Below are 18,328 nucleotides of genomic sequence, written 5' to 3'. Positions count from 1 at the left end.
AAATTGAATCTTTTATATGTGCCTTTAGGCATCCTCCTCTCCTCTTGGCTAGCACCTTTATAAGATGGTTCTTCCTCCCCCAGGCTTCAGGCACCAGTGAGGGACTTTAATAACTTTCATTATATATCAGCCAGAGGAAGATGCAGAAACAGTGTGCTCAAGAGTTGGACAACTGCCTATTTTGCTGGTTTCCCTGGAAGGGGATTGAAGAGTTGTGGATTTGAAGACCCTGGGATACTCATGTGAGGGAATCCGTGGCATCTGGGGAAAAAAAAAAAAGGCATATTGGGCCCACAAGTTCAGTGTGAACCTGCATTTTGATGTATCTGCCAAAAAAAATATGAGTGAAATCTCAGGTCATGTTAACAGAATTACAGAGTCTGGAAGCAAGAGAATGATGGTCCTTCTTTACCCCCAATTGAATTAGAACATATCGGCCATCACATCTCAGAAGTAACATTTTAGCATCCACTCCACAGGTTCACAACTTTGGGTTCCAAATATATCACTCAAGGGTCCCCAGATATAGCAATGAGGATTCTTGGGCAATTTCCAATATTTCAAAGGTTTTACTGGGACCAAGTTTCTTTGTTGTGAGCTAGAATTGTATTAGATGGGAAATAGATGGGGAAACAGTGGCTGACTTTATTTTTTTGGGCTCCAGAATCACTGCAGATGGTGATTGCAGCCATGAAATTAAAAGACGCTTACTCCTTGGAAGAAAAGTTATGACCAACCTAGATAGCATATTCAAAAGCAGAGACATTACTTTGCCAACTAAGGTCCACCTAGTCAAGGCTATGGTTTTTCCAGTGGTCATGTATGGATGTGAGAGTTGGACTGTGAAGAAGGCTGAGCGCCGAAGAATTGATGCTTTTGAACTGTGGTGTTGGAGAAGACTCTTGGGAGTCCCTTGGACTGCAAGGAGATCCAACCAGTCCATTCTGAAGGAGATCAACCCTGGGATTTCTTTGGAAGGAATGATGCTGAAGCTGAAACTCCAGTACTTTGGCCACCTCATGCGAAGAGTTGACTCATTGGCAAAGACTCTGATGCTGGGAGGGATTGAGGGCAAGAGGAGAAGGGGACGACTGAGGATGAGATGGCTGGATGGCATCACTGACTCGATGGACGTGAGTCTGAGTGAACTCCGGGAGATGGTGATGAACAGGGAGGCCTGGCGTGCTGCAATTCATGGGGTCGCAAGGAGTCGGACACAACTGAGCGCCTGAACTGAAGGAGGGTAATTAGCATGGGCTCTTTCCTGTTAATCAGAACTCTTTGATTAACAGAAAATGGTCATGGAGAGTGAGGAGGCTAGTACCTAATAAAGGCAGTCCATTAAAGAGACAGAATTCTTTACAGTTTGGAATTCAAGGGAAAACAGAAAAATGAGGCCAGCCCTACTTTCTACCCCATTTGATAGAATAGTAACTGCGATCCAGAGAGGAGAAGGGGTTAGCCCAAGGTAGTGTAATAATTTAATATCAGGATGAGGATTTAAGCCAAGGTTTTATAACTCCTAAAAGCCCAAGGGTTCTTCCCAACCCCTGACTGCCTGTGGCTCAGAGCCCCACCATTTAAGAGGATCCTTGACTAATTAGTCAGAAGGTGATCAGAGGTGAGTGACCAGCTTGGTCTGAGAACCAGATTATGTGCATATAGCTGAAGAGCTGGGGACATTTGGCCCTGAGCAAAATAGGCTCAGGGCTCACACCCCAGGACGCCAGGCCTCTGCAAGGCTATCCTGGGGCATGAGGAAGAAACATTTTATGAGATGTCAGAGAACAGAGTTGAATCAGTGGGAGAAGCCATAGGGAGGCAGATGTTGATTCAAAAAAGCTAGGTCTTTCTTAGACTAAGACCTGAAATTCTTTCGTAAAGTGCACCCTCAAAATTACATGAGGGCTATATTTGGTTCACCAATTTGTAACTCTCCATTTAAAAAGCACCCCCAAGCCTGGAAGGTAACCAGGAAAAGGCTAAATGTGGGATTCATTGAAGGAGATTCTTGCACTGAATAGAAAACTGAACTAAATCCTTGTGCCAAATGGAATGCCTTAAAATGCAAGCTTAAATAACAAAACCCCCCCAAGAATCTACAAAACACGCACAGAGAGACACAGGAAACAACCTTCTAAACCTAATGAATGCTCTTAGCAAGGTCATAGTACGTAAGGTCAGAACCAACTATCAATTATATTGATATATGTATCAGCGACAAACAACTAGAGACTAAATTTTAAAATATAGGGACTTCCCTGGAGGTCCACTGGTTAAGAATCTGCCTGCCAATCCAGGGAACAACAGGAGTTCAGTTGCTGCTCTGGGAAGATTCCACATTCCTCGAGGCACCTGAGCTCTAATGCCACAGCCACTGAGCCTGTTCCCCAAAGCCTATGCTCCACAACAAGAGAAGCCACGGTGATGAGAACCCTGCCCACTGCAACGAGAGAGTAGCTCTCACTTGCCACAGCTAGAGAAAGGCTGCGTGCAGCAACAAAGACCCAGTGCAGCCAAATAAATAAATATTTTCTAAAAAGACAGACCTTTAAAAAATAAAATATCATCTATAGTCACTCTAAAAAATGAAATAATAAGGTGCAAAGCTAACAAACATGTATAGGATCTATACAATAAAAACTACGAAATGCTAGTGAAGGAAATCAAAGAAGACCTAAATAAATGGAGAGATACACTACATCATGGGCTTCCCTGGTGGCTCCGTGGTAAAGAATCTGCCTGCCAATGCAGGAGACACAGGTTTGATACCTGGGTCAGGAAGACCCTCTGAAGGAGGAAATGGCAACCCACTGCAGCATTCTTGCCTGGAGAATTCCACAGACAGAGAAACCTGGCGGGCTACAGTCCAAAGGGTGGCAAAGAGTCAGACATGACTGAGCCACACACACACACACACACACACTGTCATAAATTGGAAGACTCAACATAGTAAAGAATAAAAACCATAGCAGCTCTTTGGTATACATAGACAAACTGATTCTAAAATTTATATGGAAAGACAAAGGAAATAGAGTAGCTAAAATAATATTGAAAGAGATGAAGTTGGAGGAAATCACCCTCCTTGATTTTAAGATGTTATAGAGCAACAGTAATGAGGACAGTGTGGTATGGCGGAGGGACAGACACCTAGATCAAGATAAAACTGACTGAGTGCCATTTCAGGGGTGAAGAGCCCTGGTACCGTAGGCCTTTATATCTCAGTGCAGAAAAGAATCCAGCAAGAGGCAAAATGGTAGATAAGAAGGGATTTATTAGAATAGGAAGCTTGTGAGGTTTACAAGCCAGCAGGTGAGAAACGCCTCACCCCAAGAACCTACCGGGCTACAGTTTTATAATCAAAGGAAAAGTGGGGAGGGGGAGAACTTTGTCTGTCTTGAGTAGATGTCACGCTCCCATCATCATCTTCTCCTCCTTTGGGCAGGGGAGGTTTTTGTCCGCACATGGTCAAGCTTAGGTCTACAAATTACTGTCTTTTATGTGTGCAGAGAGCATGTCCGAGGGATCATTAACTTACTGAGCTCACTGGGCAGGATGTGGGGCTCATGCCACCCTTGTTTCCTTGTTTCGGGGCATGTCTCATCTTTCTGTGGCATGGTTTTGTTGCTAAGCAAGACTGCTTCGTTTCGTGGTTAAGCAAACCCACTTTCTTGAGTAATCATTAACTTACAGGGGTCTCCCATATTTTTTAAATCCACCATGTAATTTTTGTGGTTAAGCAAACCTGCTTTCTTGAGTGATCATTAACTTATAGGTGTCTCTCATATATTTTCTACTTACGGTCCCCTAGGGAGATTAACTATTTAATCATCTACTTTGTTCCTATGAAAGATATAGACCCACATCCTATGTATGTCCAAAAGATTTTTGACAAAGTATAAAAGCAATGCAATGGAGGAAGAATAGTCTTTTCAATATATAATGTTCAAACAACTAGACTTCCACAGATTAAAAAAACACCTTTTACATAACCTCATACTTTATATAAAAATTAACCCCAAATAAATCATGGACTAAAATGTAACCTGTACAACTATAAAACTTTTAGAAGAAAACAGGAGAAGATCTTCATGACCCGGGGTTAGGCAAAGAATTCTTAGACATGTCATCAAAAGCACAAAAAAATATGTTAGTCATTGATCTAGATCAAAATTCAAAATGTTTGTGCTGATAAAGACTCTATTAAGAAGATGAAAAGAAGAGCCTCTGACTGGGAAATAATATTCACATATCTGACAAAGGTCTTTTACCCAGAACATATAAAGCATCCCCTGAATTCAACATTAAGAAAACAAACAGGGCTTCTCTGGTGGCTTAGTGGTAAAGAATCTATCTGCCTGCCAATTCAGGAGACTTGTTCGATCCCAGATGCAGGAAGATCCCACATGCTGCAGAGCAACTAGGTGTGCACACGAGTTCCCACATCACAACTACTGAGCCTGTGCTCTAAAGCCTGGGAAACACACCTCCTGAGCCCACATGCCGCAGCTCCAGAAGCCTGCATGTCCCAGAGCCTCTGCTCCACAAAAAGCACCCCCGCAGCGAAAGCCCACGCACCATAACTAGAAAGTAGCCTCTGCTCGCCACAAATAGAGAAAAACCCAGACAGCAACGAAGATCCAGCACAGCCAAAAATAAATTAATTAATTAGAATTAAAAACCAGAAAAATAAGAAAACAAACAATGCTGTTAGAAGACTTGAACTGATCCTTTACTGAAGAGGAGATACAGATAGCAAAGGAGCACATGAGACTATGTTTCATCTTCATTAGCCATTAAGGAAACACATATTAAAGCCACAGTGAGATACCACTTCTCACCTAGCAGAATATTAAAGTAAAAATACTGACAATTCCAAGGGAGGATAGAACAACTGGATCTCTTACACATTTTTGGTGGGAATTAAAATGATATATAGCCACTTTGGAAGACAGTGTTTTCATAAAGTTAATCATCCTCACTATATATATTAGTTTCCTATGACCACTGTATCAAATTACCACAAACTTGGTGGCTTAATATAGTAGATATGTATTCTCTCACAGTTCTCAGGGCTGGAAATTCAAAATCAGTTTTGCTGGGCAGAAATCAACGACTCCACAGGAGAGTCTGTTCCTTGACTCTTCCAGTCTCTGGTGACTGCCAACATTCCTTTGCTTGTAGCTCACTCTAGTCTCTACCTCTGTCTTTACATCACTATCTGTGAGTGTCTATCTCCCTCTGCCTTTCTCCTATTAAAGGCACTTGTGATGGTATTTAGGGCCCATCCAGATAATTGAGGTTAATCTCATCTCAAAGTCCTTACTTTCATCACATCTGCAAAAACCATAGAAGTTAACAGTTACAGGTTCCAGAATATATTTGGGGGTCACCATTCAGTCCACTATACCATTCAAAACAATATTATTATTATCCTAGAGAAATGAAAATATATGTCTGCACAAAAACCTATAAACAACTGCTCATAACAGCTTTATTTTTAATAGACAAAAACTAGAAACAAGCCAAAGGTTCTTTAGTGGGCAAATGGTACAAGCATATAATGGAATATATGCAGTCATAAAAACAAATGAACTATCAATATACATAACAGCTTGAATGGATTGCAAGGGTATTAAACAGAGTGAAACAAGCCCATCTCAAAAGGTTGTACACTGTATAATTCATCTGCGTAACATTTCTTAAATGACAAAGTTACGTATGGAGAAGGAGTTAGTGGTTACCAGTGTTAGGTTTAGGAGGACGTTCTCACGGAAAGGGGTAGCATAAGGAAATGTTTCTTTGTGGTGATGGGACAGTTCTTTGTCTTGATTGCGGCAGTGATTATATAAAGCTGTACATATGATAGGGCTTCCCAGGTGGCGCTGTGGTGAAGAAGAGCCTGCCAACGCAGGAGACGTAAAAGATGCGGGTTCGATGGTTGAGTAGGTAAGATATCCTGGAGGAGGGCATGGCAACCAACCCACTCCAATAATCTTGCCTGGAGAGTCCCATGGACAGAGAAGCCTGGCAAGCTACAGTCCACAGGGTCACAAAGAGTTGGACATGACTGAAGAGACTTAGCATGCATGCACACACGCATACATGTGATAAACTTTCATAGCACTGAACACCCCAAAAAAGTCAATATTAAAAAAATGGGTAAAATTGAATAGAATTTGTAGTTTAGTCAGTTATACTATATTAATGTCAGTCTCCTAGTTTTGAAATTACTCCATGATTATATAAGATATTATCATTGGGGAAAGCTAGGTGAAGGGTACAATGGAACTCTCTACTATATTGTAAGTTTTTGTGAGTCTTAAATTATCAAAAACAGAGAGTTCAAAACAAACAAGAAATTTTATTGGCTCTGTAAATGAGAAGTCCAAAAGTAGGGTGAGCTTTAGGAATGGTTTAAGTGGAAGTTCAGTGTCCTCAGGGTTATGGCTCCATCCTCTGAGATTCTCACAACTCTGCCCTCTTGTGTTAGCTTTCTCCTCAGACTGATTTTTCCCATGGTAGTAAGTTGGCTTTCAGAAGTCCGTGGGACTGTGTTCTTTTTGTTCCCATCTAGCCAGGGGAAGAAAGAAGGAGTGCTCTCTTCCTTCATCCCTCCCCTGGGGGAGGAGGAGGCCTGACTCTGATTGTACCACCTCAGGTCATGTGCCCAATCACTATATCCAGGGAAATGCTATACACTGAATGCCCACCCCTGTAGCAAAGGAACAGGATTACTTGACAGGCTCATATCAGTCAAGCCCCTCTGCTGGAGCTGAGATGGGGTCAATCCCAACCAAACATAATTGCTGGGTGGAAAGAGGGTGGAATGGATATTGCGTAGCCAACTCCAGTGTCCCACACAGCTTCCTTCTTGAAATTCCCTCTTTCCTTGTTTTCAGAGGCACCATTCATCCTTGGTCTCTTCCATCAATGGGTTTTAAAGCATAGGAGTTTCTAGATAAAGAAGGTATAAAATGCCATTCCAGACAGAAGAAACAGTAAAAGCAGAAACTCAGAAATATGAAGGAATGGATCCATTCAGGGAACAATAAAATTTTGGTGTAGTAAAGCATTGAGTTCTTCAGAGAAGAGTAGTAGTGAAAAGGCTATAGAAGGGTTGGGGCCCATACCTAAAGAACCTGGAATGCCACCTCAAGTATCACAGGTCATGGGAAGACACTGAGTGCTTTTGAGAAAGAGTAGTACAGGGACTCACCTAACCTTAGAAAGATCTCTCTGGAAGATGGCCCAACCAAAGGCTGTCTTTTGGTCAGGGCAGAAGAAAATGAAAACCAGATCTAGTGTGGTGCCTTGAGGATGGAGAGAATGGGTGGGTACAGCAGATAGTGATATGGTGGAATTAACAGGACCTGGAGTGAATTGCTTGACCTTGGAAATAGGTAGGGAGAGAAGGTGTGAGAGTTAACACTTGATACACTTAATTTCTAGCTTGAACACTTGATACACCTTTTATTCAAAAAAAGCGAGTGCTTAATTGTGTCAAATGCTCCTAATAAGTCAAAGGAGATGATGATTTATAAGTAACCATGGGATTTAATGACAAAAAGTTTTAAGTTGTGTTACAGGCAGAAACCAAGTAGGTTGCAGCAGAATGTCATGAATGGGAAGTGGGAAATAATACAGCCAAGTGAGCTTCCTATCAAGTCCAGGTATAAAACGAGGAGAAGATCAAGCAGTTGGTGAAGAGGGTCATGAAATCTATTCTTAAAGTAAAGAACAATATGTATTTTTTAAATTACTGCACTTCCCCGCAGGCTAGCTGTGAAGTCAGCCTGAATCTTTATTTAACAAGTGAGTTTTTAATAGTACCTACCCTATGAGTTTCGGAGAAGGCAATGGCACCCCACTCCAGTACTCTTGCCTGGACAATCCCATGGATGGAGGAGTCTGGTAGGCTGCAGTGCATGGGGTCGCTAAGAGTTGGACACGACTGAGCGACTTCACTTTCACTTTTCACTTTCATGCACTGGAGAAGGAAATGGCAACCCACTCCAGTGTTCTTGCCTGGAGAATCCCAGGGACAGGGGAGCCTGGTGGGCTGCCATCTATGGGGTCACACAGAGTCGGACACGACTGAAGTGACTTAGCAGTAGCAGCACCCTATGAGTTTATGGTAAAGGTGAAGTCTTCATATCTGCTAGCAAATGTTTATTGTCTGTCCCCTCCATTAAACTTTAAGTTCATGAGAAACATTGATAGCTCATAGTTCACAATGTGGTATATTATTAATGAATATTTGTTTAAATGAATGATACATTTAAGACTCTGAGCCCACCCCTGTCCAAGGTAAGCACTCAGGGAAGCTAGCCAACGTGTATAATATGATCCTGATGGAAAGGAAGGGCTTACAGGAGGAAGCCCCATGCCCTTGGCTTGCTGTTTTCCAGACCCTGATGAGGTACCCCCTGATTGCCAAGGTGGAAACATGGGCAACTCGGTGGAGGTGCCAGGAGTGAGCCCTCTCAGGCAGAGTCACCCCTTCCTGAACTCATGGCTGGACTGCAATGAGGAGCAGGCTAAGGATCCCAAATGCCTCCTCCAGCCCTGCTTCATGGCTACACTGACCACTGGTGACCTTCCAGGGAGCCCTGAGGAAGTTCCTGTCCCCAGCCTATTATACCCAGCCCCATAAACATCCAATAAATGTCTCTACACCATCCTCTTCTGGAGTCTCTTTTTGGTGTTAAAAAAGGAAAAAAAGGGTGGGAGTGGGGATAATCAAAGGGACTTTGGAAACCTAATGGGATAAATCAATCTTTTCCTAGCAAACCCGCTCAGGTTCCACTGTGAACCCAGCTACAGTGCTCTGCCTGGCCCACTGTGGGCTGAAGGGAGTTTAGACATGGGTCCCCAGTAAAATGGTCATGACAACTCCATGTGATCAGGGAGAAGTCTGGGGCCCGTGGAGATTCCGAGAAACCCCTCACCTAAACCGGGGAGTCAGGGCATTCTGACTTAGTCTTCCTGCCACAGAGCAGATGTACTTAGGAAATCCAGGGAAGATGACTGGGGCTCAGAGGCAGGACTTCTGCCTCTCCAACAGCTCAGCATTGCTCCTGGAGTGAGTCCCTTGCCAAGGAACGGAATAAGAGGGAATAGAGCATACTCACTGGACTTCCCAGGCGGTGCAGGGGTAAAAAAAATCCACCTGCCTGTGCAAGAGAGACAAGAGACATGGGTTTGACCCCTGCGTCAGGAAGATCCCCTGGAGGAGGATATGGCAACCCACTCCAGTATTCTTGCATGGAAAATTCCATGGACAGAGGAGCCTAACGGGCTACAGCCCATGGGGTCACGAAGACTTGGACGTGACTGAGCATAGCATTAATATTACTACAGAGAACATACACAGGACCCAGCCATGTTCAATATCGTTCAGCTCCTCAGGTGAATGAGAGAGTAAATAATCGAGTGAGGGAATGAATGGTTAATAGGCTCCACAGCATGGCTTTGGTAAAGTCCCCTAGTCTCTGAGCCTCAGTTCCCTTGCAGGGTTATGGTGAGTGTTGAGATGATGTATATGAACTCTCTTCCTAAACTTGAAAGTGCTACAAAGACTTAAAAAATTATAGGTGAGTATTTTTCAATGTAACATAGTGATTAGGAGCAGGGACTTCTGAGCCCAATGCCTGGTCCAAATCCCATCCCTGCCCTTACTTGCTAAGTGACATTTGTACCTAATCATCTGTACAAGCAGGGATAACAGTAATATTTACCTCATAACACTTGGGGGAGGACTAAATCACTTCAACCATGTAATTAGAACAAGGTTGGCAAATGGAAAGCCTTGCGTTAGCTCTTATTAGGTTTTAAAATATTATTAGTCTGACAAAGGAACCTTAGGGGGTAGGATGCTACTGCTGCCCCTCTCTCCCAGCTGCGCTGCTTATCTTCATTTTGTCAGTGGCTTTAGGCTTTTCATTGAGGGTGTAAGGCAAGGATGGGGAGACTCAGAAGCCACGGAAAGCGGTTCTTGACATTTTTGACCTTGACATGATCTGCCGCTGGATTTGGCAACAGTGAAATGGTCACTCTTAGACCTCTGTGTGTGGGGCCTGAACCAGCCAAGGACACATGACAGGTGGAAAGGCCAGGTGAGTCACCGTCAGAAGTGCCCTAGGCTGCAAACCAAGAGATCTCAGCTCTGGTCCTGCTTTATCTGTGGTCTTATGTGGCACGTGTATGTGTAATTTTCAGCACTCTAAACCCAGCACCTTTTCCCCTTATTGTACTTTCTGTGGTGTTTATCCTGTTCAGGTTACCAGAAACAACAGGGAATTACCCACAGCTTCTCCCCTCAGGGAGTCCAAATGATGGGTGAGATGGGCACACAAAAGAGCAACGGACCCCCTGGGACCCTTCATGCAGCTTGAGGGAGGAATAAGCGATGTCTGGGCTGAATCATCAGAGATGAGTCAGTTTCCAGGTTAAGACAGAATCATTAGAAATTATGGCCAGAGTACAATCTGTTCAAAAACAGTAAGACAAAAGCCTAGCACAGCCTAAGCATTGCAAGTCATTTGTTGTAGAGAGAGCTTAGGGTGTGTATGTGTGCACGCATGTGTGGTGGGAATGGGTGACAGGTAGGGGGCATAGTCACTGATGGACTTTGTGACCTTTCATAGGACAGATCCTGTCTGTCTCCTTGGTATCCACATCAGGAAAATCCTCAGAGATTTTTTCTCAGAGCACCTTCTGGCAGGTTAAAGGAAGAATCCTATAAGGACCTTCCTTTTAGACTGCTCTTGGTCTGTTAGGGGGAGAGGATCTGTAAATTCTAAAAATTCAAATGGTCATCAGTGGCCTAAGTGGTGGTCCTCAAACCTCAGACAAGGTCAGAATCAGCTGGAGGGCTAGTTTAAAACACAGATCCGTGCCCCCCTCTTCCCCTCCCCTCTGCCGTCAGAGTGTCTGATTGGGTAGATCTGGAGTAAGTCCTCAAAATTTGCATTCCTAATGAGTTCCAGGCAGTGCTGGTCTGGGACCACCCTTTGAGAATGACTGGCCAGGAAGAACAAAGAGAATTCAGAGCTGGGGAGGCTAGAAGGAGACCTCACACTGAGCAGGGCCCCAAGGCCTAGTGGAATCTCCCCAGCAGAGCCTGTGTGGGTGGGGTGGGGATAGGTGGAAAACAGATTTGTGTGCTGCCTTTGCGGACCTACACATCCCAGGCCCCCGTAAGGCTCCTCCCCATCGCCCTTGTTCAGCATCTCTCATTTGAATTCAATCAGCCCCCAGAGCTGGCTCACACTGGTGTTGGCCTGCCTCAGTCCTGGGTTGGAAACAAGCTGCCTAACCTGTGCAGCAGGAACCCCCTCCCTCAGGGCAGCCAAAGAGGAAGGAAGCGGGGTGGGCTGACGCACAGACAGAAATAGTCTGAGGTCACCGCTGTTCTCAAGCACACATCGACCGGCTGGCAATTATTTCTCGTAAATTGCTTTCCTGGTTATGTTCAGAAAACGTGTGTGTGCCTACCTGAGAACAAACACTCAGAGGGCACGGGGTGGAGGTGGCTTGCTGGGGAGGGGAGGCTCCAGATGGAGTGGAGCCCAAGTCTGAATCTTCGACCAAGAATTAGGAGGTACTGAATCTTACAACGTGGAAATATTAGAACCTTCCACTTGGTTTTATAGCACTCCTGTCAGGTGGTTTTCCAGCCTCTCCTCAAACATGTACATTTGTTTGTTCCTTCAGCATCACTGACAATGATTCTCTGCCACAATCTGGGCTAAAGGAAGTCCCAGTTTCCATCCTCAAGGAGTTCATGGCTATGGTATCTACAAGAGATCCCTAACCAAGCCAAGGGCTTCAGGGAAGGCTTCTTGGAGAAATTGATGTGTAAATTAAGTCTTGAAGGAAAGGGAGTTTGTGGTACAAGATGGAGAACAGCATTCAAGGTAGAGGGAACTGAAACACAGTGACCCGGAGCTAAGAGAGAGCAAATGATGATTTCAAGGAAACAATCAGTAGTTGAGTTTGGTGGACACTATAATGTGGGAGATGGTAAGGGATGAAGCTAAAGGGGTATATGGGCCAAGTCCTGAAGTCTTGCCATATCGAGGGGCTTGGGTTTCATCCTGTGGGCAACGGGGAGACTTGGGAAAGAATTTAAAGCATTGGAAGGAACTCGGTACCTTATGTGACAGCTTTTTATGTTCTTTGTGACACTGAAGTGAAATTTGCCACCCAGGAGCTCTGCTTTTGGGACCTAGTCAATAACTGCCCCTTTGGTTCCTGAAATGTCAGAAGTCTGACAGATAGTGATGGTTCTTTTGCCTGTAAGAAATGGCTCAAGCCTTGGACATCTCTCCTCTTGTCAGGAGGAGGTCATTCCACTGCCAACTGGGACACTGTTCCTCTGGGTCTGGGTCCAGTTAGCCCAGGGGCCAGAGTGCGGACAAACAAAGCCCAGGCCACAGGTCAGAGGCCAAGGGAAACGTGCCTTGCTCTATCCCAGAGATCTGGGAACACTTGCAAGGGTGTGAATGACCCCCTACATGCCTTCTACATACCTCATAAGGTCTAGCCTGCCCAGAGTGCATGATCCACGTAGAGAGTGTTGACTGAGGATGCACTGTGGGCCCACCATGTTGAGCAGTTCTTAAGGATGCATGATGCAGTCCTGCCCTTAGGGATTTACTCACTAGAGACGAAAAGTAGGGTTGACCCATGAGACCCCTAGAGAGCAATAAGATTTTGAAAGCAGATGTCAAGCTGTGGTGTATAGACCATGAGAGTTGCAGAGATTCTGAAACAGGAGGAAATAAGTAGTTTGAACACCTTTATGGAGGATATGGGGATTGAATCTGACCCTGGTGGACCATGGCAATATTCAAAGGGTCTCAGTGAGGTAAGGGAAGTGTTCTATATTGTCAGCTTTATATTTAAAGAGAGTACCATTTGTGGCTCCACTGCTTTGGACAAGTAGACCATTCACCAGCCCCACCCCCAGCCATAGTCATTTAACAAACTACATTTAATATATTTGGGGTGCCTTGCCCTGAGCTCTAGGAACAAAGAAATCAATCAGTCACAATTCACATCCTTGGGGAGCTCTTCATCTATTGGGGAAGAGCCACTGCTTTGGACAAGTAGACCATTCACCAGCCCCCCCGCCCAGCCATAGTCATTTAACAAACTACATTTAATATGTTTGGGGTGCCTTGCCCTGAGCTCTAGGAACAAAGAAATCAATCAGTCACAATTCACATCCTTGGGGAGCTCTTAGGCTATTGGGGGAAGACTGATAGGTTAATACACAATTAGAATAGTTTGGAAAGTGCTATGATTTTGTTATTTCTCCAATGGTTGAAAGATGGCTTACCATTAAGATAGGTTATACAAACTTACATGGTGTTACATTAGTGCAATGTAACTTTGCCACCCCTCCCATCAAGTAGTGGAATGTATTTTCCCATCCTTTGTTTCTGTGCTGACTTTGCAACTTGCTTTGACAAACAGCAAGTGGCAGAAGTTACACTGTGCTATTTTGAGTCTAGGCCTCAAAAGACCTTGCAGCTTCCTCTCTCACCCTCTTGGAATGCAGTGTTACCATGTAAGGAAGCCTGGGCTGGCCTGCTGGTAGAAGAGACCATGTTGAACATATGTAAGCTCTCCACTGAGGCTCCCAGGCCAACCAGCACCCAGCTGAACTACCAGTTAACTGCAGCTACTGAGTGATCCCAGGTGAGATCAGCAGAAGAATCACCAGCTAAGCCCAGCCCAAAGCCAATTCATAGACTCACTAGCAAATATTAATAAATGGTTATTATTTTAAGCCATATGTCTTGGTATAGTTTGTTACACAAGGATAGATTAGTGATATAGTTCTTTTCACATATTTCATTACAATTGTGAATATACCTGTCTTCTCCATTATTTGGTGAGCTCCTCCTTAGAGTTAAAAAAAGGTCTTTGTGTTATCTTCTGTTTGCTACTCTAGACCCACTCTCTTCCTTTCTTGACCCTGATCCATATCTTAACAGGAGGATTTGTATGGTTTACCTTAAGGCATTACTGTGCCCTTGGATTCTAGTAGGATTTGGCCAACTAAAGTCCAAGCAGAGTATAAATTCCCCTAGCTTCCTCCCTGAGGTTACATCATGGATTGGCTGATCTCTATACCAAGAACATAGCTCCTGTCAGACTGCCCTTACCACAGCTCTCTTTGACTCCAGATTCTTGTAACTGCTCCCTCCTTGCTCCTTTAAGCCTAAGGGTGGTAACTAATGCCTCAGTATTACTTGCCCTGCAGTACTGCCCTATTCCCCTTCCCTGCATTACATAATCCCTTTATCAAAACCCTTCTCAAAGTATCCAGTTTGAGAAATGCCATCTGTTTCCTCCCAACATCCTGATTGATCGTGTATTATTGACCCACCCCAGCTGCCACCTAGCTCATGGGATGTGCTCAATAAATATCATCTGGTGAAGGAATGAGATTCCAAGGGATCTGCTGATATAGTTATACTTTGGTCAAAAAGACCTAGGTCTGCATCTGGGCTCTGTGGCTTCCTAACTGTGTGAGCTCGGGCAAACTTCTTCACTCCTCTGAGCCTCATATGCTAAATAACAAACACCAACACTGCAGGATTATTGCTTGGATTATAGATAAAGTTTGTAAAATCTTTGGATCACAGTAAATGACAAATATGACTTTGGTGGGGAGCTAAGAGGGATTTCATAACCATTTTCTCATTTGATTCTCACTACACCACTATGAAGATCACTATCCCCATATATTTTTGTTTTTTTAAGCAAAGTAAGACCAGGAAGAAAAACAACCTACCCAAGCCCACACATTGAGCTGGAGGTAGAGTCAGAATTTGAATCCAAGTCTCGGACTCCCAGTGCAGTGCTGTTTCTGCCCTACAGGTGAGGAAGAGGCATGCCCTCCTTCTGCCCTATAAGCCAGTCGGGAAAGAAAACAAAAAACAAAATGGGCACTCCTAGGAGAAGCCAGCAGGGGCCATCTGCCCCAGCCTTTTCTTCCACAGAAATTTTTGAGCTTTTCCAAGAAAAGGTCTTGGCCTGGCTGCCTTCCTCATTGTCTAGCAAGATCCTTGGGAATGAAATCTGCCCTTCCGGAGCCTGGGGATTGGGAGAAATCACGGTTGGCCAGGAAGCCCCAGGACATGAATGCAGCGCATTTGTAGGGCAGTCCAAGGTACTAGACATCCTCTCCTTCACCTGCACCTGCTTGGGCAGCCATTTCTTGCACTCAGGGCTTCCTTAGCCAGCAGGGCTTCAGCTCTCAATGAGTGAGCCCTTCTCTGAACTAACCTGGCACTTAGTAGGTGCTCTTTAAACCTGTTGGAACAAAAGAATGACTGTGTCTATTGACACAAACATTCATTCCATAAATACCAGATGTCCCCTCTGTGCCTCGCCACGTGTTGGGGTGGGGGACCCAGAGACAAATCAGCCCATGCCTCACAGATTGCATGATCCTCATCTTAGTATTCACCACCTCCATTGTGTTTGCTAATAGTTTGATCAAACACTCTCAGGGCGCAAAGGGTCCTTGGAAACCTACTCTTTCAATTGTCTCATTGTACAGACGGGGACCAGCGGTCAGAGAAACAGCATTCCGGTACAGACCAGAGCGCGGATCAGAGGTCAGGAATGCCTGCCCTGCCAGTGACTTGCTGAAGACTCTCGACCTCTCTGTGGACCTGTTCTCCGTGTCTATAATATGAGGCAAAAAGCAGAATGCACTCGGCGCAGAGGCCTGCCCGAGTGCAGAGCTCTCTCTCCGAGAAGACCTTTCTCCTGGGAGAAGGGAGCTTTCTTTGTGAAACCTTCAATTTCAAACCCTGAGGCAGCCGGTTCCCAAGCCCCGCCTCCTCTCCAGGCTGCCGCGCGTTACCATGGAGACCGTAAGCCCCTCGCAGCTCCCTGCTGTTCCGCACCCCTCCCCCATTCACCTCGTCTTTAAGCCGTTTCTTCTGTGGCTGCCCCTCTCCCCCAGGGCTGATAAACTCCCGAACTTTCCCAAGACAGGAATTATTATCCCATTTGTAACTGGGGAAAACTGAGACCCAGAGAAGCGCAGGGATTTGCCCCACGTTACCAGCAGCATCATAAACAAAGCTTTCCTCCACCAGAAACACCCCTTCCTCACCACAAGCACACCTCCGTGTGGCCTTATGCGATTCTATTCAGGGAGGTTTATTTTCTCTTTCTTCTTTCTTCATTGTTGGTAGTTTAACTTTTTGTTCTAAGAAGATTGGAACATGTTCTGACTAAACCTAGAGCGACTTGAAGTTCAGTCTTTACGTTAGTGACTTTAAATCTATTCTTGGATATGTTAAGTCCTTTGTTCACTGAAAATAGTGCTGGATGATAAAACCTGCCAAAAAGCTATCGCAGAATGTACCAGCCCTGATTATGCTGATGCAACGAGGATAATCACATTTTAGAGCACTGCAGTTTGCCAGAAGACATTAAGAAAACAGTACATGAACGTGCAAAATTTACTCAACAAACTTCCAAAAATTTGGACACATTATACCAAATAGTTAAAAGTGTTTTTACAACTCTTGAAGACAAGGGTATAAAAACTTTGGCATATGAAAAATAGAATTTATTCTGCAAAGCTGAGTTCCAGTCCCAACTGGCTCGTTTTGAACTACACATTACTTAACCTAAAGGTAGAATACCACCCACTCCAGTGTGATGGGGTGATGTAAAAGTACTTTGGAAGGTATGACATGTGCAAAGATATTATTTATTGTTACTAAAAGAAGATTGGAGAAGGATAGTGTAAATTTTTCCCAAGGGTCTCCAATTGTCAAATGATTAGTTTCCAAAATTTTCTATAACTACCATATGTGATGCTAAAGTCTATGATTCTGGAATCCTGATCCTGATTCGAATCCCAGAACTCTGTGAGTTTCACTTTCTCTGATTCCATATAAGCATGAAGTTTAGGTATTAGACCAGGGCAGGATGGAGACCCAGGTCAGCCTTCTGGGCTCACCCCTGAAGCCTTACCCCTAGTTCCCATCAGACCTGTCTCCAGTTCATCAGCCTTCCCCCAGCCAGCTTTTGTTGAGGCTCATTGCCTGTATTATCCATTTTCATCACAAATATTCTCCCATTAGATTCAATTAAACCATTTCACCAACACTGCAGGAATAAAAGCCTCCCTTGATTATTAGGCCCAGCAGAGGAGGCCCCAATTTAGGGTGAGTCCACCTCCCAACTCCTCACCCTATACCCTAAACACCCTAATTCCCTCACACCCCAGATCAGCATAGTGGCTTAAGGAGTAGTCCTTTCTGTAGGTTCGGGTACATGGTGTTCCCTCTCTGCTGGCTTCACAGGCAGCTACGGACTCACCCCAGGTGGCCAATGTACCAGGTACTCACATATTCACATGGGGCTGCTCACAGGGTGCAGCAGCATATGTACATGTGACCTCATGTGTGTGGACATCACCAGAACACCGGTCCTGGGGTACGGGCCACTACTGTTTATACGGTTACTTTGAGGTATTACCTTCCTCTCTATCTAAAGAGAGGATTCTGGTCCTGTGGGCTTTTGAACCAGTGTATCAACAATAAACTGTTCAACAATAATGTGTGATGGCAAATGATATATAAATACACTGTACTACTAAGGTGCTCATGGTCAGTCCCATACCACACTGCGGCCTTGCTGTGTGACCTCAGGCAGGATGCCAAGAGATTGGCTCTGCAGACAGATCATCATCACCATCTTCATCATCACCATGACCACTGTCATCGTCGTCATAGTGCTTTTAGCTCATAGAAGCCTCACAAAACCTGGGGAGGTAGGTATTGCCCCAGTTTGCCAAATGAGGAAACTGAGGTTCAGAGAGGCTTAGTGATTGTTCCAAGCTCACAGAGCAAGTCAGAACATGAATCATGTCTAGATCTCCTGTTTCCAGAGTCTTCTCTGTCAAATGGCCTCTGTGTCAAAGGAACAGGCTGAAAGCAGAACACTGATTCAACAGAGACTCAGAATGTCAGGCCAGGAAGAGGTCTTAGTGATCTGCACGTCCTTTCCCTCCTTTCACTGATGACAAAGCTGAGGCCTGGAGGGAAGAAGTGCCCTTCGGAACTTCACACAGGGCCATCTGTGAAGTCTTATTCAAGAGCCAGGGTTTGAATGCAGTTCCCTTGCCTTCCAGTTTAGTGGATATTCCCCACCCCACCATGGAGCTCATTTTAAAGTTGATGGACTTTCGGTTTAGCTTTAGTCAGAACATGTTCCAATCTTCTTAGAACAAAAAGTTAAACTACCAACAATGAAGAAAGAAGAAAAAAGAGAAAATAAA

General features: G+C 44.6%; 1 protein-coding gene and 1 long non-coding RNA gene across 3 annotated transcripts in view; both read left to right on the top strand.

Annotated features, from left to right (window-relative positions):
- Positions 1-8,683, top strand: part of SHISAL2A (shisa like 2A) — a 30,056-nt gene extending 21,373 nt beyond the window's left edge. For both annotated transcript variants that reach the window (XM_040231176.1, XM_040231177.1), the window contains exon 3: positions 8,412-8,683. In XM_040231176.1, coding sequence (XP_040087110.1) covers positions 8,412-8,656 — 245 coding nt within the window. In that variant the 3' untranslated portion in view covers positions 8,657-8,683. The remainder of the gene's footprint in view (positions 1-8,411) is intronic.
- A 1,025-nt stretch (positions 8,684-9,708) lies between these two features.
- On the top strand, positions 9,709-17,606 carry LOC120856158. The gene is made up of 2 exons (XR_005719400.1): positions 9,709-10,450; positions 15,584-17,606. It is a non-coding gene; the product is annotated as an uncharacterized LOC120856158 (long non-coding RNA).
- The last annotated feature ends 722 nt before the right edge of the window (positions 17,607-18,328 follow it).

The sequence above is a fragment of the Oryx dammah genome, unplaced genomic scaffold (genome assembly GCF_014754425.2).
Source record: "Oryx dammah isolate SB20612 unplaced genomic scaffold, SCBI_Odam_1.1 HiC_scaffold_28, whole genome shotgun sequence".
NCBI lineage: Eukaryota > Metazoa > Chordata > Mammalia > Artiodactyla > Bovidae > Oryx > Oryx dammah.
The sequence above is the reverse complement of the archived record's forward strand: the minus strand, read 5'-3'. Positions and strand labels throughout refer to the sequence as shown.